Below are 24,735 nucleotides of genomic sequence, written 5' to 3'. Positions count from 1 at the left end.
TGCCTATTGTTTTAGATAAAAATGCATATACACAGTTTCTGTAAATAATTTAGTGTATCATAGCCTTGATCCATCTGCTGAGTGTTAGAGGGCAAAACTGTATGATGTCTATTTGCACAGAGGGAAAGTAGCAGGGAGGTCATGTTTGAAAGTGCCTTGCAGGGATTCACAGAATTTACTTATTGATCTAAACCGCTCTGTGTGCGTGTCCATGTATGCATACGTTTGTTTCGGGCTTCTTGTGGGACAACACCATACTCCCAAGCGTGTGCGTGCAACTTAGTCAAGTGTATGATTATGCCCTGAAGTTTTATGTGCGTGTAGTCTGCCTTAAGGGGTTTGTGTATGTGTGTGGCTTACCATAGTGTGTGAGAATGCCCTGAGGAGTGACCACCTTACTGCAGACATGGCAGACAACAAGAGAAAAATCCTCCAGTGCTGGGAACTGACTGTAGACAAGCATCTCTGAAAGAGACAGGAAGAGTAGGTGCCACAATTATAGAATGACAGAAGCAGGCAGAGGGAACAGACACATAGACAGCAACTGAATATGACATATTTTGGCAGAACAGGGATGTATATAAAAATAATAAAGATAAAGTCGGGATTGTTACACGCAGGATATTTAGAGACACTTGAGCTGAACAATCACTTGTCATCAGCTTCATCTTAACAGATCAAACCTCCCATTGCCTGGCACATTCCAATCCAGTGGAAAGAGTAGAAGTCTCATGCCTTCTGCAGGTCAGTCATCATGACTATTGGCTAATAATGGGAATACCTTTACAATTTATATTAAATGGTTAAAAAAAAAAATTTTTTTAAAAAAAAAAATCACAATTTCAAAAGCCACAACACAAAAAGGAACAAATCTTTACAATTTATTTTATTTTATTTGTTAGGAAAAAAACCCTAGTTTTTATTAATTAAATGTCAAATGTTTATGTACACATTTAGTGACACTGTGTTTAATATCATCTTTAGACTTCAATACTATATGAGGCTTTAAAATATGCATCTTCGGACCAAATACTAATTATCTTTTTTTTTTTTACTACCAAAACCAACAATCTACCACAGGCACATGGATAATTAGTGTCTTTTCTAATTACTACACAGACAGACCTTCAAACACACTAGCTAGAACAAAACACCTGTAGGTTACACCCCACCCACTCAGGGAAAGTTGAAGATTAAATTAAATATTGAGAACCCCTCTCCCCCATATATGTCCAATGGAAAACATCTGTTATCTCTTCTGGCTAAGCTTTGAGAAGCTAATCTTTCTGTACCTAAAAAAGCTCTGCTGTCAGAAATCGGAGCTTTTTATTAGCAAGGGGCTTAAGCCAGAATCACTCAGCAGAGGTTGGATGTATGTATGTGCATGTGTGTGTAAGGTTGCAAAGGAATAAAATATATATATATATGTAAAAAGTGGGGGTGTCTGACAGTGAGTGATCATGATCTTACATTGCTAGCAAGTTTGTTGTCATCTAGAAAAGCACAGACAGGATGTCATGCTTAATACTAGGGGTGGGTTTTGATTATTGATTTATCGATTAAAATCGATTCATTAAAATCCTGAATCGATTTTTAAATATAAATTTATTTTGCCCGAAATGCCAGAATCTCAGGTTAAACCTCACAAAATTTCAACAACCACCAAACAGCTAAGACAGTCAATGAGAGCAGGTACACGGATTCTGCACAAAGACGTAAACACAAAGCGTGGACCCGCCGAAACATCAGAATCAGTGAGATGTCGCCTTTCTCACCCGACGGACATGGACACGAGCTGAGAACCGACAGCTCGCTGATTCTGATGTTTCGGCAGGTCCGCTGTTTACGCCCTTTTTGCGCCGATTCTAAAGCTGCAGGTTTTATCTCTCTCCAAACAATATTGACTAAACCAGCAGCAAAAGAAGCAGCAAACTACACTTCACATAAACATCGTCATGAATTCCCTCTTACCTTTGCTGTTTTGCTGCCACCACGATAAAATCACACTACATGCACAGCTCTCTCTCTCTCTCTCTCTCAGTGTACTTCAAGAACAGTTTCCCATCTAAAAATCTTTTTTCTGCATTATTCGCTTGCTTGTTACGCACAAGCCCGTTCTTACAGCGCTGTCGGACGCTGTTTTTTTCCCCTTTTACTTACTTCCGAAAAGAAAGCCTGATTTCTGCCGTTCAATACGCTACTGAACAAGTTTAAACTTTTTAAAATTATGCAAAATTGCAAAACGCTTAGCTGTGTCTAATAAAACCTTTATAACTTTGCTCTGCTTCACTTCAGCAGCATCAGGTAATATTCATATGTTCATTAATAGTTTTCTTTCGTTTTTGATCTACTACAGAATATTTTTATAAAATCGCAGGCCAGGAAAATCACCTTCATGTTTTTCTGTGTTTTATCCTCAGCTACTTTGACACAAAGGCATCTGCTGTGATGCTTACACCTTTGATAATGTGTCAGCTTTCTTTTTATAGATATAAAAATATAAAAATGTACTGATGCATGATGTGAATTATAATATTTCTGACTGTCTGAGGCAAAATTTCCCCGATTCAAATTGAATCGAATCGAATCAAATTGAATCGAATCAAATTGAATCGTGGATCGAATCGATTCTAGAAATGAGTGACGATAACCAGCCCTACTTAATACATATCAGAGTCTGCGTGTGTGTGTGTGTGTGTGTGTGTGTGTGTGTGTGTGTGTGTGTGTGTGTGTGTGAGATGTATAAAAGACAAGGTTATTTAAGGTCACGGAAAGGCCACATTATACACTATATGTTATGTGCAGGTGGTGCAAGTGGGTTTCATTGCTGGCTAGTGTCACATTCTTCCTCGCCCTGAATGTTGCAATTATATTATTATGTTAAACATATACATGCATTTTTGCTTAAAGAGTCTCTGATGAACTTTGTTACTACCAGATGACACGTACAGGCTATGTTAACCACAGGCCTCTAGCAGGCCTGTGCTTCCTTTAACCGGTTTGCACTTGTTTGGTTTCAGAATCGTGCCAGTCGTTTTAAGATAAGATAAGATAAAGTCCCACACATGAGACATTTTTTGGTCACGGCAGAAAGTACAAGTTAAGAGCAGTAAAAATTAAGGAAAAAAGAAAAAAAAAAACAATAGAATAGAATAAGACAAGATAGAATAAAATATTTTGTTATATAGGGAAATTGCACTTGATACTATTACACATCAGGGAGACAGGGTGAAAGTTATCACTGTGTAGATATGTCTGTGAAGGTTCATTGTGTAGAGTTTGTGTTTAGAACCTACTGTCGCTCACTTAAGACTATACTTTTAAGCACAGACTCGCACACAAAGGAGGAGCTTATGTTTAATTCAGCAAGACAAAACCTCAAGAGACAAATGAGCTGGGGCTAATGGTGGTTCAAACATGGAACGCACATTACAGAACTAATGGGCCAGGCTAGTCTTTGTTGGATACAGGCTATATGCTACAGTTGATAAGAAAAAATAATTCAACTCTGCAGCCTAAAAATTAGAGCTTGAAGCAGTACTCACTTTATTTTAAATGTTAGCAGCAGCAAAAATCTTTGTACACAGTGCACAAATCCCCTGGCACTATTGTATATAATCACTCCTATACCGATACCAATGCTGATGTTTGAATACCCGATACTGATAACCAATATATTTTTTTCATTTATTCTTATTGTTATTGATACCCTGCTTTAGCTCTCCAACACACAATGCTTGAACATTTATCCCACAGATAATTAATGCAAATTACATCTAGGACACATATATTACTGACTGATGCGAAATTTTTGTGACCTTTCCAGTTTGGCTTATCTATTTGTGGTTAAGTCAGTTCGCAAATGATGTGGTGTCTTTATTTCCGAGGTGAAACGCCAGTAAATGTGAAAAAAGTTAGACGGGGCCCAGACTCATGTTGCTCAGTAATACACAGCAAAACAAAAGCATGGCTATTGCTATTAGGTCTGAGACTGAAAAATACTATGCTCAGAACATGTCAGCCAAGCCTCATTTAAAAACTTGTTTGACACTAATAAAAACAATTTAGTTCCATTACCGAAGCCCAAAGAAACTAAAAAGATTTTTAGAGTCACTTTTGGGTTGAGTATGACTTTTCATTCTGTCATTTGTGGTGCAGAACATGTCACTCTGGTGACTGACGGTGCCTCTGTGCATTTGCATAAAAGGTCATTACTCAATAGGTTTTCAAGGATAACATACAACATACTGAGGCTGTCATTAAGTGATTACTTCAGAGTAATCACTTAATGCTTGAAATGCTTAATAGTCACTGGGAAGCATATTTGGTGATAAAGCAGAATGAAAGCTAGGATATTGTACTATTAAGCAAATAAAACTGACCATAAATTCCAAGCAATGTCTATTCAATCTGATGAGCACTGCAATGGAAAACAGCTCCACATCTGTTGCTCAACAGTTGCAGTAAAGTAGTCGGCAGATGCTTTGAACAAGCCCATCTGGAAGAGGAGAATATTTCCCACACACAAATCGAACCATTGCTCTTGAATTCAGGCCACAATTCAAACTCTCTTCTTCTAATGTTTGACAAACAAAGAACTCCATTTCATTCACCAACAAATAAATTATACTGTTTGCTTTTTCAAAGAATTGCTTGATTGATACCACAGTATGTTAACAGGCCAGCGGTTCTGTGTGGAAAAGCAACCTTTAAATAATGTGAGTGCTGTCAACACATTGATACGAGGTAAAAATGTAATATAAGCAACTGAAGTGAACCGTTTTTTGTTTACAAGTTGATCAGCACAGTTCGTGTCTTTCCTGTGATCGTTTTCGGAGGAAATGAGCACACGCTCTCATTATTAGGAAACTTTTGCCAAGACAACGTAAAACTATGATTCGATTTTTGTTTTCTGGCATTTCGCAAATTCCAATGTATAGAGCAACATCAAAAAACAGAGCACTTTAAAAAAAGAAAACAACAACAAAAAGGAAGTAATTCCCTCTGCAACTGCCAAGTCAAATGCAAACTAAGTGCATATTTCTTCAGTCTGAATTATGTCTGTGTGAGTGTGTGTCTCGAGCCAACTGCCACAGTCTGCCAAATGACTGACAGGCCAAAAAAAGCAGACTCCAAAAACATCACTCAGTAGTGAATGAGTATGTTTCGCGCAACTGAAGTGATCCATCATTGGGCAGTAATCAGTAAAGCTAATCAGTTTACTATTGCAAAATGAGTGTATGGAAAGAATCCTACACAATATTCAGTTAAAAAAATCAAAAACAAAACAAAAGTGGTTACTAAGGAAGGGTTGGTTGACTAACAAAGTATTAAGACAACTGTAACAAGCAGCAACTCTGCTCTGTGGATAAATCAATTAACTTATCTCTGGATCGCGTTTCCATTTTGCACCATTGCAATGTGCGAGATTGACAAATTCAGCTTAAGTTGTTCTGTGAACAGCCTCACCAGATAATTATTGCTCCGGCACCAAAAGCTCTGATAGAATAAACAAACTGACTAGCGTTGGCAGGCAGCTAATGTTGCAGAACTTAGTCTGCACACACGCACGCCGGTACAGCCAAATTCACCTCTTTTAAAAATGTCCCAGATACAAAGTTCAACATGCTGGTTAAACATTTGATTGCCGCCAACAATAAAACTGTAAAGACATAATGTCACGAAAAGTGTTTACAAATGAGCTGTGGGAAGGTTAAGTAGTAGTTTTAAACATTTTATGATTGCAACGCTACTGAAAGCCACTTCTACCTAACGGTGCAGTTTAATTCAGACCATTCCTTTCGAAATTATGTGAACATTAAAAAAGTCTGGTTTAATGTAAGAGCAGAGTTGATGGTTCTACTAGAAAATTAATGTTGTCAGAGTGTATTTACAATTTACCATCCAGACTAAAACTTTAACATTTTCTAATAAAGAACAGAGGAATCAAAGTTTTTCACTTGTTTCTTTTGTGCTTACAGACTTTCATTTTGATGATGCTTCTAATCCATGGTGTTTTTTAAAGGTTATATCTCAATCTCAAGGTTAATTTTTATAGTTAATCAATGATTTATTTTCACAGTTTTCCTCTGAAATTATTAAAACCTTTATTTCTGGTTAAATATAGACTTTTTAATATTTTTGTCTTTATAAATAACATTTGCAAGCATATTTGAGCATACATCGTGTCTGTGCAATCCGGGTATGACAGGATAATAGTCCAAGGAGCTATCATTCATTTTTGCAAAACTTTTACCACTCCACTAGCATATACCCTACTACTATGGCCTTATCAAACCATTTCGCACAAACTAACAACTTCCTGTCTTAGTTTCACAGCCAGTGCTCTTTTAAGGTAAATAAAGGTTCCCTTAAAGGGAATATGTAGTTTCCAGGCACCTCTTTAGTGTGCCTGGCACCAAGTAACCATTTCCTTCAACCATCTGCACTTGGGCTGAGACCTGCTGGCATCCCCAGTTCAGATGAAGCCATAAAACAGGCAGCTAAGTATCGAAGTCTCTTACTATAATACACAAAATCTCTCTGTCTGGTTTTTGTCTGCAAGACACATATCCAAGAATTGAGCAACCCAGCTTTTTAATACAAGTACATCCCAGGCCTGAAACTTCTCATCTATATTAGACAATATGGCGTCATCACGATCCTAAAATGACCTATTTGTAGTGTCTATGCACTTATAAGACCTTGTAATACTATCACAACAGTAACATCTAATTCAGCAAATATTGATTATTTTTGATTGTTAGCTTTACAGTATCAGTATTACTATACATCATTAGGCATGACAGCTTCTGAAGTAAAAGTTACAATAAAAGTTACATAAATAAAAATACAAATGAATTTAAGGTAAAAGGGATTCTAAGGCATGAGAATCAGTCTAGCCCACAAAAATTAAAATAAATAAATAAATAAATAAAGTAAATTTAAAAAAAAGATACCTTTTTAACCAACATTTCATTATATGCTTTTTTCTCAGGCTCATGTTATTGACATTTATTACTAAAAATTAAAAAATGGAAATATAAAGCCATAATGAAAAAGGACAAGCAGACCAAATAACGCAGTAGTGTGGGTATGTACTAGTTTATTTCTTTAGTCTCACTGCTTGGTAGGTTTTGTTTGCTTCACAAGTGACCCCTTCGCCCATTTATTAACCTCTTTGCAGGTTATTAACCTCTTTGCAGGTCCAGTCACGCAGAAACTGAGTGACTGGACTGAGTTTCTCTTGTACAAAAAGTTTTATGAACTAAATTCAGAAATTCCTGCACGGCTGTCAGAAACTCCAGCGGCACACTTCGACATGACTCATGGCACACCACTGAGCCTCGCAACAGCACATCTGGAAACAACTGTTCTTAAACTGTGACTTACCAAACTTAACTTAAAAGTTTCAAACATCAGAGGAAGCGTCACAGACAATGCACAGTATTTTACCATAGCTTGTACAATATCACAAGTCACCCTGTAGGTGAGAATGCTGCAAATAACAGTGTTCCCATTCCAGGTAGGTTTGGTGAGGGACAATGGTTAAAGCATGCTTACAGAGATGCTAAATCATAATACAGTGTAATCAATCATTTTTCATAGCAATGAATACAGTCAAAGAACACCTACATACACTAAATTGTCACCCAAAGCATTGCCATAATAATGTCATGTTTTAGGCGAATCCCATTTCGAATAAAGTGAGTAGTAAACATACAAATAGGAACATTAAAGTACTGCTATTTCAAGATGAAGGACAGCAGAGGCTGCTGGACTAATAAAACTAAGCTGATTTTGGTTGGCATTAACTCCACTGCACACAGGGAGTGAAAGAGAGACAAAAGAGACATAACCATAATGACCTGCACCACACATCAGTCACTGCCAAACTGGCCTCCGTATTTAGAAATGTGCACACATGCAGATGAAGTCAAGTGGGTTAACACATAATATATGAATCAATGATGAATCACTTAGTAGTTGATGCAAATTCACAAATAAAACATTAAAGCAATGTTTCCCTGTGTTTGTGAGGCTCGTGAGACTTGTGAGGCTCGTGAGCGTGTGTCTGCATATCACTCTCAGCAGCACTCGGTGTCATGTTGCCAACAGACCAGCAATTCTGGAAACACCGCTCTAGTCTGGCTCTGAGAGAGGGGAAGAGGAGGCATGTGAGAGTGTGTTTGATAGAGTGTGTGTGTGTGTATGTGGGAGGGGGCTTTTGGTATTTGACCAGTGAGACTGAGAAGAGTTTCCCCGGCTCTGCATGTGCGTCAGTGTGCTCCTACGAGGGCTACAGCACGCTTAACCTCTCAGGGATGACTCAACTGTGTTAGTGTGCAGCGCGTGCTCCCGTGGGTATTTATACATGGTGAGGTGTGAAGGAAGCCCTTTGGCTCTGTCCCTAAGGAGGGTAGCAGGGAGGCACATACTGCTTACTCAGGGGCACGCTCTTCACATGCACAAAACTGACGGCTGCACACAAGCTAAGCCAATTTAACAGATTATGAGCCACTGATTGAAATAAATTGAAATAATCAACCTCCAACACATAGACACAAATACAACAAATAATAGCCCATCACATTCAAGCATAGTTGTTTGCTGTTGATGGTTTAGGCCGTGTAAATATGTGACACAGGAAGCAAAAAATATTGCTCCTATAATTTGCTATAGCTTTGCGAAGACTCTATAGATCACTTAGCAGTTTTTCAATTATATACCTTCCATAATGTTTCAATTAAAAGCTCTACAAACACATCATCAATGCAGTCTCTTCTTTTGCCTTGTTTGGGGTAAGACTATCTGATGATGGAAGATCCAGAACAATATAGGGAATTAAATGGAATCTACTACTTTAATGATTTCACAATTTTAGTCTATTTCAAAGTTAAAAATCGAACAAATGTGTTTATAGCTTCTCAAATCTGCAGACTTAAGCCTTTTCTTGTATTATATGCAAGTAAACAAGACTCTCCTTGCTTCTTAACTATACGTCAGTCTCAGTTAAATATCTAAATATATCTTCTTGGTCTCTAATAAATTTGTGTCGGTATTTTTTCACAATTCGAACCTTTTGTTTTGAAGCGATTAATCGATTAAAGCAGACAAAAAAAATCATTGTCAGTGCCAGATTACTGTAAAACACACCTGCAATCAGAAAAACACACACCCGACCTCTAAAGTATGTAAATATAAAGTACAGCAGCAGCCATGGAGGATAAATGTGATTTCTGAGAGAAGTGGTCAAAGATGGCACCACTAATGCTCCACAGCATGTGCAACAAAACAATAACAAACCACCACTGTATCTAGTAGTCTAACTTCCCTTACCTTCTCTGCGGAGCTTCACGGCTTCACCAAGGCAGTAAAGCTCTTTCTCGCTGTTATCCAAGGACGGGTCTGCGTCTGAACAAACAAAACAAGCACTTAGAAACACGCAGGGGCTTTCAGGAAACTTTGGGGGGGCCGTGCGTGGAGCCCTACTGCCGCTCCTCCTGCTCCGGGGCTGGCTACCACCAGAGACTAGCATTAGCTTGCTAGCGCCTACGCTGGCTTCCTAAATCAAGTGGAGCTGTCAAAGCTAACAAACTTACAGCTGGACAGTTGGGGGATAGCATTACTGCACGCGACAATGACACAAACTCCGAACGGTAACCGATAGCTTTGCTCGCGCGCATATGTGCACGACTGTTAAAGCAACACATCAAGATTGCATTTCGTAGTAATATTATGACAGTTACTTTGCTGCGCTCTGACAGACACCCTGCATGGTGGAGGAGCTTACTCAACTCAATCACAGACAGTTGGACCACGCACTTCCCGACAGTTTGTCCGCAAAAATAACAACGCTACCCGTCGTGCGAACTTACAGTCAACAAAACGTAATTTAGCCGCACTGACGAAGGAAGACCAAGGCTCGCAAAGGAATGTATCCGGACTTGGTATTTGGCGATCCAGTGTCGCCATTGCTCTTCCTTCTTGTTGCTTTGCTGAGAGCCGTTTTTTTCTGCCTCTCCTTCGCACGCAGCAGGCGAAAAACGAAAGAACGAGATATGCTGACGTAGTTCTCGTCAGGCTTCGGCGTTGTCCGGCAACTATCGGCGGGGGCGGTTGAGGGGCTGAAAGACAGGTACAGTATGGTTATTCACGAGTTCAAAAGTTCAGCGTAGTTCAGGTAAAGCCAAAAACCCATCATCACCATTTCCATAATTTAAAGATTACACTAGGCTGCATTATAAATAAATAAATGCCTTTTTTAAAAAAGTATTTTTGCAATAGCATGTTTTAGTAATATTTGCCCTTCAAAAAGCTAAGAAAAACTATCTTCATGGGGGAAAATATTAGAAATTACCTCGATGTATTCAGCCAATACTGCTAAATTTAAAAATCTATATTTTTAAAGTCCACCTGTCTCTCTACAGTGTTGTGAAAAGTACTCATTATGTCTGAGGTTGTCACGTTTACATGTTTCAGACAATCAAACTAATTTTAATATTAGACAATTTTTGAATATTGATATCATTTATTACAGCAGAAAAGCTATATACACAATTATTATTCAACAATTAGAAATAGACTGGGCAAAAATGACATCATGGGAGAGTTCCAAGGAGAAAACAACTGCTGAGCAAGAAGAACACAAAAAACTCTTGATGATCCCCAAGACAGCATTTCATAAAAATAACATCTCACCAAAAGGCAAAAATGGTGTTGGCAGTGTGATGGAAGTTTTTGGAGTCAAAAGTCGATTAAAATGCAGATATAAATGCTTTTCTGTGACCTTAAACAAGCTGTCCAAGTCTCATTGGCAGTTATCACAAATACTTGACTGGAGTACTTGCTGCCATGGGTGGCACAACCAGTTATTAGGTTTATGGGCCAATTACATTTTCACTCAGGGCCTAGTAGGTTTGGATTAAAAGCTGCAAACTAAAACTAAATTAAAAGCTGAATTTTACTCAGGTTATCTTTTTCTAATATTACGATGATGTCTGGGGAAAGATCCTTGGTCTTAGTTTATTAGAGGGACAGCTCAGGTTGAGTGGTTTGGGGACAAAGTTAGGGAGGCAAGTTGAAATGGTTTGGAGATGTTGAGAGGAGGGGTGGTGGATATATTCATATATTCAGCCAAGGATGTTGAATATGGAGCTGAAAGGCAGATGGAAAAGAGGAAGACCTCAGAAAAGATTCATGCGAGAAGAGGATGCTAGGGATAGGGCCAGATGGAGGAAGATGATCTGCTGCTATGGTGAACCCTGAAGTGAGCAACCAAAAGAAGAAGAAGAAGAAATCTTTTTATGTTTTATCTCCATTCATTATTTATCCTCATCTTCTCTGAAACACAGTGAACATGTCAGGAACCTTGGCATTAATTCTGGACATTGAATTCAGTTTTGACGATCATATCAATAGGATTGCCACAACTAATGTCTATCACTTAAAATCTATATCTATGGTTAAAAAATTCTTACCTCAAACTGACTCTGAGAAATTGCTTTCATATCAAGCAGGTTCAATTATTGTAATGCTCTCTCCAAATCATTCATAGGATGATTTCAGCTCATTCAAAATGAAAAATTTGACCACACTACCCAGTAATCAAGTTACATCATTTATTCCAGTTCAATATAGAGTTACCTTTGAAATCCTTTGATTAGTTCACAAAGCTCTCAATGCTTTCACCCTCAATTATATACCCGAATTGCTCAAAACACTAATAGCTCAATACAATAGGGTTTTTTTGTTTTATTATATTTTGCTGTTTTTACAGCCTTAAGTTATTGTTTTGATGTTTGATCTTCTGTGTCAAGCACATTGAGTTTACATGTAATAAAATGGCAATGACTATTTTACTTAAAATGTAAGTAAAATAGTCATTGCCATTACCAGAGTGGGAGGCTTAATCATTAAGTTCTCTTGTACTCTCCTGTTCAGCCAGTTTCACTGAAAGCAAGCATGCACAGCGGGTCTTGTGCAGGTTGAGCTCATGGCATTACAATGACCTCTAGTGGTTGAAAAGAGAAGCTGCATTCACTGTGCAAAGAAGTACCAAACAATGGACTGGTGTACTTTTAAAACATTAATAATATCTTCTGAAGTAAATCATTTTTTTATTTATAAATGATTTTGGATCACCTCAGAGATGAGGTGCTCTTTGTGAGTTTATTTTAAGGTATATATATATATATATATGCACACACACTTTTTTTGTCAAAGAAAAATAAATCACGATTTTGTCCCTTTTCTCACAATATGTTCGTCGTTTCCAGTATGACAGCGATGATTAGGGATTAAGTACTCTCTGTTACACTTCCACTCCCACTTGATTGCAAATCGGTCTTGTGTTCTGAAACCTGAACAGAACAAATGGATTCAGATCACACACAACATACAGTCATCTTTTTAGGCAAATCAGAGGGGGCGTGAGAAAGACAGAGAATGGCGGAGATTACAAGGAAATGACAGCTCAGAAATGAGGGCAAGGAAATTGACTTGATTAGTTTACGCTGATGTGTCAATCAGATGAGATACAGACACAAGCACCGAGTCTGTGCATTCTTACATTATAATCTGTGCTTAAACACAATCCTTCCTGTCTTGCTTCCTGACACACACACACAAAAGATGACTCAGTCACAGTGTTGTGTTTATTTCCCCACATCGAGGTCCAACGGCCGATCAGAAGGTCACAGGACAATATAGGAAACACAGAGTGCTATTTTTACACTCAGCAGAGGACACGCTACTGGTTTTGTGTTACATGCTACTGGTTTTGTGTTTTTCTTTTTTCTTATATAACAAAAAACCTAGTGACACAAAAGTGAAATAGTTCTTCTTCTCTTGTGGGAATGAATGTAGGCTTGCATACATACACACACTAAAAGAAACGTCCACATTTTTTTGTTTTTTATTGGAAAAAAGTACATCCAAATTGTGCATGTGACAGAGTGCATTGCATAAGAAAAATTGGCAGGTTAAATGTAAAGGAATCATTAAAAAAAGAAGAAGCTATAGCTGATTACAGGAGTGCAGTGGCATAACCAGTACACCAGACACTTGCTGTTTCACTGAACTTTAAAGTTAAAGGAATAGAAGGAATGAAACCACCCTACATAGAGACAGTCAAAACACAATAGAAAGGACAAGGAGAAAAAATAATAATAATCAAAAAACACATCTGGATATACTGAAAATGAGAAATGATACAAAAATACGACACAGTTCTTAAAACACAATACCAGCTCACCATTTGGTCTGGGAAAAAAAAACCCAAAACAAATATGGAGAACAGGATGGACTAGTTTAAACAACGGCACAATAACAGGCTTAAAAATCACATAAGAGATATGTAGGAAGCTTAAACCAGGATAAAAGAAAATAGCGCTTTGGCTGAATATTTTCGCTGCAAAAAGGGATGAAATTAACAAGAAAGTTGAAAATGCTTTAACTGGTACCTTTGAAGAAAAGTGTGACTGCACTGCATTCGGATTAAAGAAAGCAACTCTCAAGTATTCTTCATGGATTTATGCTCACAGTGCTTAAAGAGACAATTGACATCAAAAATCAAATTTACATATTTGCTTAGCTGACTGACACCGTGACAGGATGTAAACAAACAGGTTGTGCCCTGTTTGTTGGACACATGGTAGTACGCCTGGGAAAAAATATATATATATTTGATTTTGAGGGTGAATTGTTCCTTTAATGCAACATTGATAAAATCACACAAGCACCTCATCAGTGCAAAATAAAAAAGTCCTAGACTACAGTTATTTTAACCTTGGAAATAAACTAGGTCAGGCTGCTTGCCTGTTTTTTACAAAGAAAAATCCGTAAGGATAAATGGTTGGCATGAGTCGAGTTTCATGGAGACTTCAGTGATTCCCTCTTTCTGACACTAGAGGGTATGAGGGAGTCAGTTAACTGATGTAAAAGAAATGGTTTTGGAATGAGGCATATCTTTTTAATCTACAAATATTTTTGAAAAATGTGCAAAAACAAGGCAAAATGTATATTACATTTCGCAATATCGATCACACTCACTTTTGTAAATAAACACATTTAGTTACTGTTAACAAGGAGTCATAAAATGTGATTTTCACACTGCCCTTAAAGCAGTTGATCTTAGATCTTAGAAAATAAAATGTCCAAGTGTGGTGTCACAGAGAAAGGGCTGAGCACCTTACGTTCATCTGTGTAAAAATAAGTGTAATAAACCAGGCGAGGCAGAAAACCTCATAAACTGCAATACTTCTATGAAGACCAAATCAGGTCATAGGATTCGATCACCGTGTGCAAAGCATCTGAAGCCATTTAAGAATAATAGAACAACGGTGCATTTAAAAGGATTTGGCATGCTTGTTGCATTGGTGCTGCTATTGTGTGTGGATGGCTTCTTGTCTACCACCTGATACCACATCAGGTCATATTGGGTTACAAAACACCAATGCAAATCTGTACTGCTGCAAAACTTAACTGCAGTCAGCAGTTTAATATGAGCTACCCATTGATCCTTCACTTTGTGTGTCTTCATTACTTTCACAGAGTATTTGTGTGTGTGTGTGTGTTTATGTGTTAAAATCTCTTCATTTCTCCACGTGTACTTAACATGCTCGCATCCTTTTTGTATGTGTATGTGTGTGTATGTGTATGTGTATGTGTGTGCGTGCACTTAAGGGTGATTTTCTGTATGTGGCATGTGCACGTTTTCTGTGTTTTGTACTGAGTCTTTGTGTGTATCTGTATGTTAGATTGGCGCAGGGACCTGGTGCCTTCCTGGTCCAGGTTGGGATGAAAATTTCCGGGAGTGCCAGCGAGTCTCTTTGTACACAAACCAAGCATTGAACGCCCACACAAGCATGTTAAGGTAGCCAAACACCTGGATAATATAGACAAAAAAATAATCATTAGAAATATTTTTTTATATCAGTGCAATATTTAGTAATGTTAAAACCAATATTTTTTTTATCTTTCAATCGCAAAAAGCAGAAACGGATTTCCCGAACATTTGTTGCCATTCCAAACATGCCCTCTGGTGGACAAACGATGAAACATCAATCAAAGGTGCTGCTCCTGTCTATTCTATGCTTTACACATTTTCATTTATTGGCACTTATAAATGCTGATAATCATATATCAGCAAACAGTTAATATCAGCTGATTATTATTTCATCTCACCACAGATATATTGAGGGTCCGCATGTTAGCAAACTCCGTGACCTCACAGGTGATGTTGCTACCCTTACAGAGTGCCAGCGTGCCACTGATGCCTTCAGTGTCTGTGGCACTCTTTACATTCTGCAGGCCTTTAGCCCAGGCGGATGAACACACCAGCCACAGGAAAACCAGGATCGCTGTGATCACAAAGTCCTGGAGAGGAGGGTAAATACATGAACAATTTCAATACATTTCAAATCAGGCCTTGCATCAACTGGGACGATTACAGGAGGCAAGATCAAGACTCACAAAAATGGGTCCAAAGTCAGAGTCCTTGTAGACGTGCATGTAGCCTAAATACACCAGCAGAGCTGCCATGCTGTAAAGGAAGCAGACAATGCCAACACCTACAAAGAACTCCGCCGAGGAGGCCGAGTCTCCCATCATGTGTGTTGTAGTGACAGAGTGGTTACAAAGAGTCGTATTTTTATCAATGAGCGGGAACTGGCTTAACCTGGGAATGATACAGAATAGACAGAATAAATGGGTAATTTCTTATATAATTAACTTAAAATGTATGTGAAAATTAAATATGTTGAAATGCTCACCTAAATGGGTATTGATACATGGCATTGAGAGTTTCATTACTGCCATCGCCACAGAGGATAGATATGACGTTCTTCCCTGAAAATCCACCGCAGCAGCCAAAAGCAAATATGGCTGTGAGCTGTTTGGACAGTAAGAAGATAGTGGCATGAGAAAAATGTTATTAATAACATCAAAACCAGGAAAGCATAGGCTCTGGAGAGTTTCTAAGTGGTGGGATTATGCTCAGCATGTTCAATATAAAGAATCGCCTGAAAAAATACACACAACAACTGAGCAATTTTTTACAGGATCATAATAGAAGGGTTTCAAGAATTTGAAAGAGAGGATCAAATATTGGGTCAGTGACTTTCTATTTGCCATTGAAAAAAAAAATACAGAAAAAAACCATGACAGCACAAATCAAGTATTTCATTTAAAGAACCACATCATTTCTTCAAAACGTAAAAATGTGACTTGCATGGTTTCACTAATCCTGCCACTCAGCTCTTAAATTCTTTCTTGCAGAAAAGCATCTGATTCAGCCTGCTGACCATGTGACACTAATGCTCCCCTTTAAACCAACACAAACAGAATTCTTTTAGTGAGGGTGGCTGCCACTCAGCTCAACCTTTAAACAAGGTTAACCAGTGATAATAGAAATCACTGAGCAGCATGATGGGTAACAATGATTTCAAGTGAAAATAGGCACCATGTGTCGTGGAAAGCTTCGTATTTTAGTGCAATAAATAAATAACTCTTAGATTTATGACTTTTCGATTTTTGACTGCCCTGTGATCACCAATGTTGCATTTAACATGTTTAACATGCTTCCATGTTTGCACATCTAGCAGACATGCTGCAACGATATGCAATAGTAACTTACATTTGGAATTCTGTATCTGGCTACACGGTAATCTTGAAGTAAAGTTCAATTTCCTTTTTCCTCTGTTTTGGTCTCCACCGACTATTTATGGAAATCTGTGGGTCTTTCTTTGGCTACTAAATATTACACTAAAATTATTATCTAGTTACTAACTTTGCTTGTCTCCTGTGTTAATCTTATATGCAACCATATTTTTGTCCTAAGTTACTTTAAACTATCTCTTGGGAATGCCTTGGTGTCCCCCTGGAAGAGCTGGAGGTGGCAGAGCATTGGGGTGTCTGGGTACTTCTGATTAGGCTGCTGCCCCCACAAGAAGGATGATTTTGTAAAAGGCTGTAAATAAATGATGACAGTGGCTTTTCATGTCTTTAAAAAAAAGGGTAATTGAGGAAGCATTTATTTACTCAAATGCTAGTTTCCAGCCTTTTCAAATACAGGACAATGTTAATTCTGTAAGTGCAGTCCCATTGGGTGCGAAATAGGAAATAAAGCAGGGTAGAGTGTTTTTTAGTTACAGTGGTCCCTCGCTATAATGCGGTTCACCTTTCACGGTCTCACTGTTTCACAGATTTTTTTTTTTTGGTGCAATTTTGCATGTTTTTTTTCTTCTTTCAGCGCATTGTGTTCTGCGTCCTGATTGGCTGTAGACCATTGTCAATCAATCTCGTGCCGTGTCTCCTGTACAGTACAGAATGCGTTCAGTTTGTCAAGTTGACATAAATCTTCGATCGCTAGTAGTGTGACTCTGAAGAGCTGTACTGTATGTTTGTAAGTTTTCTCCCCAACGAACACAACAATGTCGACGAAACGTTTTGCATCCCTCAAAGGCAACCGCGGGTGCCTTTGGTTACATTCTATAATACTGGACTTATTTTTTAATTAAACAACTACAATAGAATGATACACAAAATCCTGCTGCTTCAGGTATGCAACTCACTCTTTGAGCTCTTTTATACCATGTTTTCAAACCCTTTAAATCCATAATTTAGTCCAGATGAGTTTGCAAGCAGGAGGCATACCATTAGCTAAACTAAACTGAGACCAGTGTTGTAACATTGCTTCACAGCCCAGCTAGCTCATATGGCAGAGCATGAGATTCTTAATCTCGGGGTCATGGGTTCAAGCACCATGTTTAAATAATTGAGTGACAAAGAAAGGGAAGAATTAGTTCTTGCTTCCACTATGAGACTCAAAGCTATGTTGCTGTCAGGCAGTTTATCATTATGTTGATATTTTTCTATGACTATAATGAGAGAATGAATTGGAATGGAATAAATTCTAGCTGACAAAGACAGGCATGTCAACATTTCCATTTTCCCTCAAATCACATTTTTCGTATTGATCATCAATGCAACCCCAGAAGAGAGAAGGGCTAAAGTTAGAATTGTTTGCTTGTTTTTGTAATGTCAATCTTGACTTAGATGACACCGTCAGCTAGCTTGTCAGGATGGCCGAGCGGTCTAAGGCGCCAGACTCAAGGATAGATACCTTCCACGAAAAAAGGGACTTCTGGTCTCCAAATGGAGGCGTGGGTTCAAATCCCACTCCTGACAAAAAATTTTTACTCTCCAATTTCAATCAAGCTGTTTGATTACAACTCATGGAATGATTGACTCTTCTTAAAATGAATCATCAGCTCCTTTGTTTCATGGAGTTTGAGAGGTTTTCTGTCCACCACAATGCAACAATGTTGATTTCCTCCTGAAGATGGAGGCGTAGTCTGCAAACATCAACACAGGTTTCTTTCCATGTCTGTGAAAGCAGTCAAGGGTGCACAGAGTGAACAGGAAGAGGGCTGAGCATACAACCCTGAGGGGGTGGAGGAGGTTTAACTGCCTGTCCAAACTGTCTGAAGTCTGTTTGTGAAGACATCCAACTGCAAAGTGTGATACTTAACTAGAATGTGCCACTTAGTTCCATGGAGAAACATGGATGAATGCTTAGCTAAAATCAGCAAAAGGATTTTTGGAGGGAAATGGCATACTCTGTGAATTTGTTGAGTTTTGAATGAAAACGGAGCCCAGCTTCTGTAAATATGTAGGCACAGTAGTTTCTGATTTCAATCTGTTCAGTGATTCTGAGTCGTATTCATTTTATATCCCTGCTACAGAAAACTGACCATAATTAGAAAGGATAGAGAATAATGTTAGATTAACTCTTATACCAGCCCTCTACATCCTTAGTCACAGCAAAGTGAAAAATACATTGAGATTGTGCAAGTCTTTAGGTGTAGTTGTGATGTCATGAGTGATTTTGACAGCTGTCAGGATGGCCGAGTGGTCTAAGGCGCCAGACTCAAGGATTCACTCCTTCCTCACGAAAGGGACTTCTGGTCTCCAAATGGAGGCGTGGGTTCAAATCCCGCTCCTGACATGCTCTTTTTCTTCTCACATTTAATTTACGTTTATAAAACTTTGTGAGTAAAAACATATTGAAAAAGGTTCATCAGCTCTACTAATCTACATCAAATTGCTTTCTTTTAGCTGAAATCAGTAGTCAGATCCTTAGTTTTGTTTTCTGTTAAGCAGTAGGTTGTTTTCTGTGCTCTGTACTACAAATTGCTGATTTCCTCCTGATACAAAGTCTCATTCTTGTCACTCTGGATGATGTAGTACATAAACCTTCCCAACAGGTTTCTTTCCTGGGTGCCCCATGATTCTCTGAGTGTGCAGTGCCCTCAATTTCTAACTCACACCCACACCTTGCTTGTTTACTGTGAAGTTGCACTAAAATATATTCTAAGGGGAGGGATGTTCAGTTTTCTAATGATTTATAGCAGGGGTAGGGAACTCCAGGCCTCGAGAGCCAGTGCCCTGCAGGTTTTAGATGTGTCCTTGATACAACACAGCTGATTTAAATGGCTAAACGACCTCCTCAACATGTCTTGAAGTTCTCCAGAGGCCTGGTAATGAACTAATCATTTGATTCAGGTGCGTTGACCCAGGGTGAGATCTAAAACCTGCAGGACACTGGCTCTCGAGGCCTGGAATTCCCTACCCCTGATTTATAGCCTGCATATATTTAATTAGCATCCCATTTAGTTACAGATGCAGTTTGCTAACCCTCTTGATCATAGATGTTCATCAACATGCTTCCTTGGACTATGAGGATTTTTTTAAATAAATGCTTTTTAAAGACCAAACAATCCATTCGTTTTCTTCCACTTATCAAATTCAGGATAAGCAGATGAAGCTACAGCACTCTGACAACCCAAAGAAGCAGAACATGACATAAAACAAACTGAGGTTCTTCTTCCCCACCATCACCAAATTAATAATACCTGAGATAAAGGTGGATGTGAACTGGCTCTGTGTCTCCTTGTACAGGGAGTCTACAAGCTGAAGGCCAGGAAGTGGTTTGCATCATGAAAACAAAGAAATGGCCTTTGACTCAAAGCACATAGAGAATGTTTCCTTATACAGAAACACATACAAAAAAATCGGCCCATTTAGGAGGACACACCAACTAAAACCTTTACAATACTTCAAACTCACTTCCTGAATTCTGTTTTGTCAGCAAAACTGTATCACACACGGTCACGCTGCAAAGTGCTTTCAACGGGGGCAGCTGTCTTTTAACGCTTTATGTACACCACAAACCCCCACACCTCGAGACTTCTCTCCAGATGTTTCTCCAGATGTCACTGACTGCCACTTCCTGTTTTTTTTTCTCTTTTTTTCTTGGCTAAAATTACGTACTTCTCTCAAATTTTCTCTGCCTTTATGAACTACTGCAAGGGCCAGCATAGCCCAAACACACATTGGCATCTTCTTAAAACACTGTGACTCTCTAAAAACTGTGGCAACACAGCAATACTTTATCGGTCCTTAGTCTCCATTTGTTTGGCATCCAAAACATCTGCAAACCCCTCAGTGCCAAATTATGGACATTCCTGTAACTAGAGCTCATAATCGAGCTGTGAGGGAGAATAAACAATCCACACACACAGCACCTATTCATAATACGCAGAAGAAGCTACCATTTATTTGGTTTTTTGTATGTTATAAAAACGACCTGAACTGATAAGGAAAGAGAAAGTGCTTGCAGAAGGAGGGGTCTGTACTTTGACAAGCTGTTAAGGAAAGACAAATTTCCCAAAAAGTTAGAAACGTTGGCAGAAAAGCAGTATAATCAGCACTTCATTTCTCACACAGTAGTCGCAGAGCTCTGGTCAGTCTGACCACGAATCCCAAATCCACTTGAGTGTGTGCACGCCTACTCGTGTCACTGTGTTTCCCTCCAGAGGCCCTGCACAAACTGGCTCTCCATATTTAGCCAGAGAAATGTGGTGGAGTCACGAGTCCATAAAGAGAGAAAAAAAGCTTTATTATCATTCTTATTAAACAACAATGAGGGAATGGGGGCATCCTTGTAGCGTTTGTTATGCTGAAGACTCCTCCCTGTGTCCTACTGTGTGGGAGATAACATCTTGGGTGGTACGACTGTTCAGGACATGCCAGTTATGAGTACAAATAAAGTGGCATTTGATTCAATAAACAATTTATAAGGGAGATGAATTCTGGATTTAAAAAAAACCTGTTTGATAACCTTCAGTTTTCATGTTACATTAAATTTTGTCTCTAGAGCTACTGAACATGCTATCACCTGAAGGCAGGATACTTTCTGTAGGCTGTCTGTAGGATTATGTGTTTAAGAGTTTGCGGGGGATGCACACACACACACACACACACACACACACACACACACACACACACACACACACTAATTTCATGTTAAAAATATCTTTTAGTGGGAAAAATTTGGTTAGGATGTAGTGTTTGTCACAAAAAGTGTATCCATCCATTCTTTGTTGCTTATCAGAGTCTGGATTGTAGAGTCCAAGTCCAAGCAGAGATGCCCCAGCCAACTCCTTCAGCTCTTCCGGAGATTGGAATGCCCCCCCACTGACCAAAGTCAACCAAGAGATGTAATCTTTCCCGCTTGTCCTAGGAGCTCCTCCCAGTAGGACGTGCCCAGAACACCTTTCACAGAATAACCTTCATATTGTGTCCATGTCCTCTCCTGGACTATTAGCACCATCATGTCGGTTAAACCTCTTTATTATTGTGTGAATACCTGCACATGTTTCATCATCTAGCCCCACGTAAATGAGAAATGACTTTGTGTTGTATAAAACCAACACTTTCTGAGTCAGATGACTGAGTGTTACTGTTGCCATAAAGCTCTTCCAGCCTGTGTGTGTTATGAAAAAATAGAACAGCTGAGGGAAAGCATTGCCGGGCTGGATTCCTGACCCAGTTATGCAGAGAACAACTGATCGCTGGACTTTCCGCAAGAAATCTCCTGGATGTTTAAGTGAGTGTACGCGTAACTGAAACGTTTCAGCCACAAGCAGTCACTCGGAGGTGAATTATTGGTAAAAGATGCATTAATATGTAACTGTGTTGTCTGAAGGGCAGGCAAGTCCAGCTGCACTGATCTGCACCACTTCAGCAGACTTTCTTGTGTCCTAGAAAAATGCTGTACACATTTGTCTAGAGGCCTTACATTATTTCATTCTAACCATATTAGTGCTTTTATCTTATTTCTTCTAGTGTTATAATGAACAACAATTAACCTTACACATATATATAAGTTCTTCTTGGCTTAAATTCAAACCTCAACCAATGTTTAATCAAGTTGTAGTCATGCTTTTGAGGCTTAATCTAATAATCTGCTATAACGTTCTAACTAGTGTTTTTCTTTCTTCTGTAGGGAGAAGGGGAAACCCAAGAATCAAGGAAGAACTGGACCTCCCTGTCCTGTGGGTAGGACCCACACTCTCCCTGCAAACTCAGAAAATACGCGTACAATAGTTTGCGTCCAACTTACCCACTCCACCAGTTTGACGAAGCCGAGGGGCTCCTTCAGGGGCGACAGGTTTAGTCGAAATCCGGTCATCATGATTGTGCTTTTCTGATCCAAAATCTTTATCCAGCTGTTTCTAAGCTGTGGATGTTGCTCCAACAAGGGAAGGAAAAGGGGGAGTAGACAGAGTGACGTGGTCTCTACTGCTAACGCTGCAAAAAAACAGGGAGCAGATTCAGTTTTACAATCCAACTTCTCATCCCACCAAAAAGGAGATCTAGTGTCTCTAGCGTGGAAGATAAAAAGTTCCACTCGTTTAATAATCTTTAAAAAAAACAAATCTTAATTTGAATGTCCTTATTCGTCATCTTTTTTTTTTTTAAATTTCCAGTATAGATCTGCTCTGCGCTGGTGCTGATGCTCAGATGGAGCGGATACGCGCGTAAAGAGTGCCAAAACTCGCTTTGCCTTTGATCAGAACGCGTGCCGTGTATTTGGTTACAGGAAAATTATGGCTAAAAGAAAAGAGAAAACCTTTTTAGTTTGGGGGGTTTTTTTGTTGAGAGAAGCGTACTTTCCCCCGAGCCAGGTAAAATAAAAAAAATAAAAACCGCAAAGACAACTTGGAAAACCCTACAGCTGCGAGGTAAGTACCGGGGTTCTACCGCAGAAAACCCATGCAAATTCACACCAGGAGGCACGAAAGTTATCGTTAACTCACTTCTGAGTGCCAAAAAGTATCGAAAGTGTCCTATTGGGTTCTCACTGGATCCATTCTCCAAAAAGCTGCCGCCCCTTGCGCCGTTTGCACCAACTGTGCACCGCCCCTTTAGTGCTGACTGGGTCATATGACTCTTAGCAAAGTGCAAGGGAAGAATTCTTGACATTTATTTACTATTAAGGATGCGGTGCAAGGACCAGTTAAAATAAAGGGATATTACGCCACATTTTCCACAGCAAGATTCAAATCTAAGGCGTTCAGCACATGTTTGGAATCACTGGACAAAAGCAATCAATTTCTCATCATATCATATCAAGTGATCTGGGAGGTGACTAGACTCTTGCACCTCATCTCAGATCACTGTTCAGACTTTTAAAAGTAGCGGACCCAGAGTAGCGGTGCACTTCTAGATAAAGCTGGGGTTTTCGATTTTCTTGGAAGGTTGAATGTCTGACCGGGAAAATTCACGGGATGGGAAAGCGACTGGAAACTGTGTGGTTCCTGAAGTCATTCTCAAGCTATTAGGCTGATATCAGGCACATATGCTCGATCATAAGGTGCCCCAAGTTATTCTCTAGCAGTAACATATAATTAGTAACATGCTCGTGACGATTTTTTTTGTATTAGTTTTTAGTTTTTTCAATTAAACCAAGCAGCAGTCGCCAGAGCTATAAAATTAATCGAATTTAGAAAACTGCAGTGCCTGTAATGACCACTCGGGGTTGGCTCTGAAAGCAGATAGAATCACATAGATCGAATCCTGTCAAAAATGTTCAACTTTACAACAGCATTAAAATTATAAGAAAAAAAAAAATCCAAAACAAACTGATGCAGTCAGAGGGGCTACATTCAAATCCATCCGTCTGAAAATTGCATTAACGGAGTGTGAGGGACACAAAGCCTGCCTGTACTCATTTAGAGGAAGAAACTGCAGGAGAAGGGATTTCTATGTTCAAATCTGTACCGCAGATAATATAAAAGCTGGACGTAACCACCGTGATGTCGCTCATTAGTTAGTGAAATTCTGTTACGAAGCCTTGAGCTTAGGCTTTCTATTGTGAAACCATGTGTGATGGACGAGGAGAGGTCATAATTGGCAAGTTGTTAGCCAGTGAGAATGTCTTCTTTCCGGACCCTTAGAATGACCATTATCTACAAGATGACACTAACGCCCTGTTCAATTTGACTTTAAACTTGTGATTAAACTTACGTTCGTGATGAAACTAGGGAAAGTGTTTTCTGAGGTCACAGAGGGATGTTTTCCAGAAGTCTTCTTGCACCCCTCTGCTGGTGATTAAAGTGAATGCAGGTTTAAGGCACATTTGAATTGTTTTTTTACTTTTCAGTACTAAAAGCTGCAGCCATCTTTTATACTATTAACTTTATCAGGATTTTAAATTTTCAAATAAACATTATAAAGTCAGCATTTTTAACTCGTTAAATATACAAACTGTTCCAACCTGTGATTAAAGATTTACTAGGTTTAAAGAAACATTATGATTCAGGGGCTGCTGTCACTTGGAGAAAGAAAACAAACACCAGGCTCCTGTGTTAAAGTCTGATGGCTGGT

General features: G+C 39.0%; 2 protein-coding genes and 2 non-coding genes across 5 annotated transcripts in view; 2 read left to right on the top strand and 2 right to left on the bottom strand.

The window, feature by feature from the left end:
* atxn7l1 (ataxin 7-like 1) overlaps window positions 1-10,043 on the bottom strand; it is a 30,826-nt gene extending 20,783 nt beyond the window's left edge. Inside the window, exons 1-3 of one of the 2 annotated variants that reach the window (XM_040035340.1) lie at window positions 9,879-10,043; window positions 9,340-9,414; window positions 361-465 (exon numbers count right to left, since the gene is read on the bottom strand). In XM_040035340.1, the coding sequence (XP_039891274.1) occupies window positions 361-465; window positions 9,340-9,414; window positions 9,879-9,975 (277 nt within the window). In that variant the 5' untranslated portion in view covers window positions 9,976-10,043. Of the gene's footprint in view, window positions 1-360; window positions 468-9,339; window positions 9,415-9,878 lie in introns of those variants that run through there. The other variant, XM_040035341.1, reaches the window with a different exon arrangement.
* A 2,855-nt stretch (window positions 10,044-12,898) lies between these two features.
* Window positions 12,899-23,261, bottom strand: sypl1 (synaptophysin-like 1). The gene is made up of 6 exons (XM_040035188.1): window positions 23,166-23,261; window positions 22,469-22,656; window positions 15,774-15,892; window positions 15,475-15,679; window positions 15,187-15,378; window positions 12,899-14,887 (listed from the first exon to the last, which is right to left on the bottom strand). The coding sequence occupies exons 2-6, from the start codon at window positions 22,538-22,540 to the stop codon at window positions 14,756-14,758; spliced, it is 720 nt and encodes a 239-aa protein (XP_039891122.1). The 5' UTR covers window positions 22,541-22,656; window positions 23,166-23,261; the 3' UTR covers window positions 12,899-14,755.
* Window positions 18,078-18,189, top strand: trnal-caa. The gene is made up of 2 exons: window positions 18,078-18,115; window positions 18,144-18,189. It is a non-coding gene; the product is annotated as a tRNA-Leu (tRNA).
* Window positions 18,899-19,009, top strand: trnal-caa. The gene is made up of 2 exons: window positions 18,899-18,936; window positions 18,964-19,009. It is a non-coding gene; the product is annotated as a tRNA-Leu (tRNA).
* Window positions 23,262-24,735: the final 1,474 nt, after the last annotated feature.

Source organism: Simochromis diagramma, unplaced genomic scaffold (genome assembly GCF_900408965.1).
Source record: "Simochromis diagramma unplaced genomic scaffold, fSimDia1.1 OVJJ01000816.1, whole genome shotgun sequence".
NCBI lineage: Eukaryota > Metazoa > Chordata > Actinopteri > Cichliformes > Cichlidae > Simochromis > Simochromis diagramma.
This window is presented reverse-complemented; position numbering and strand designations above follow the sequence as displayed.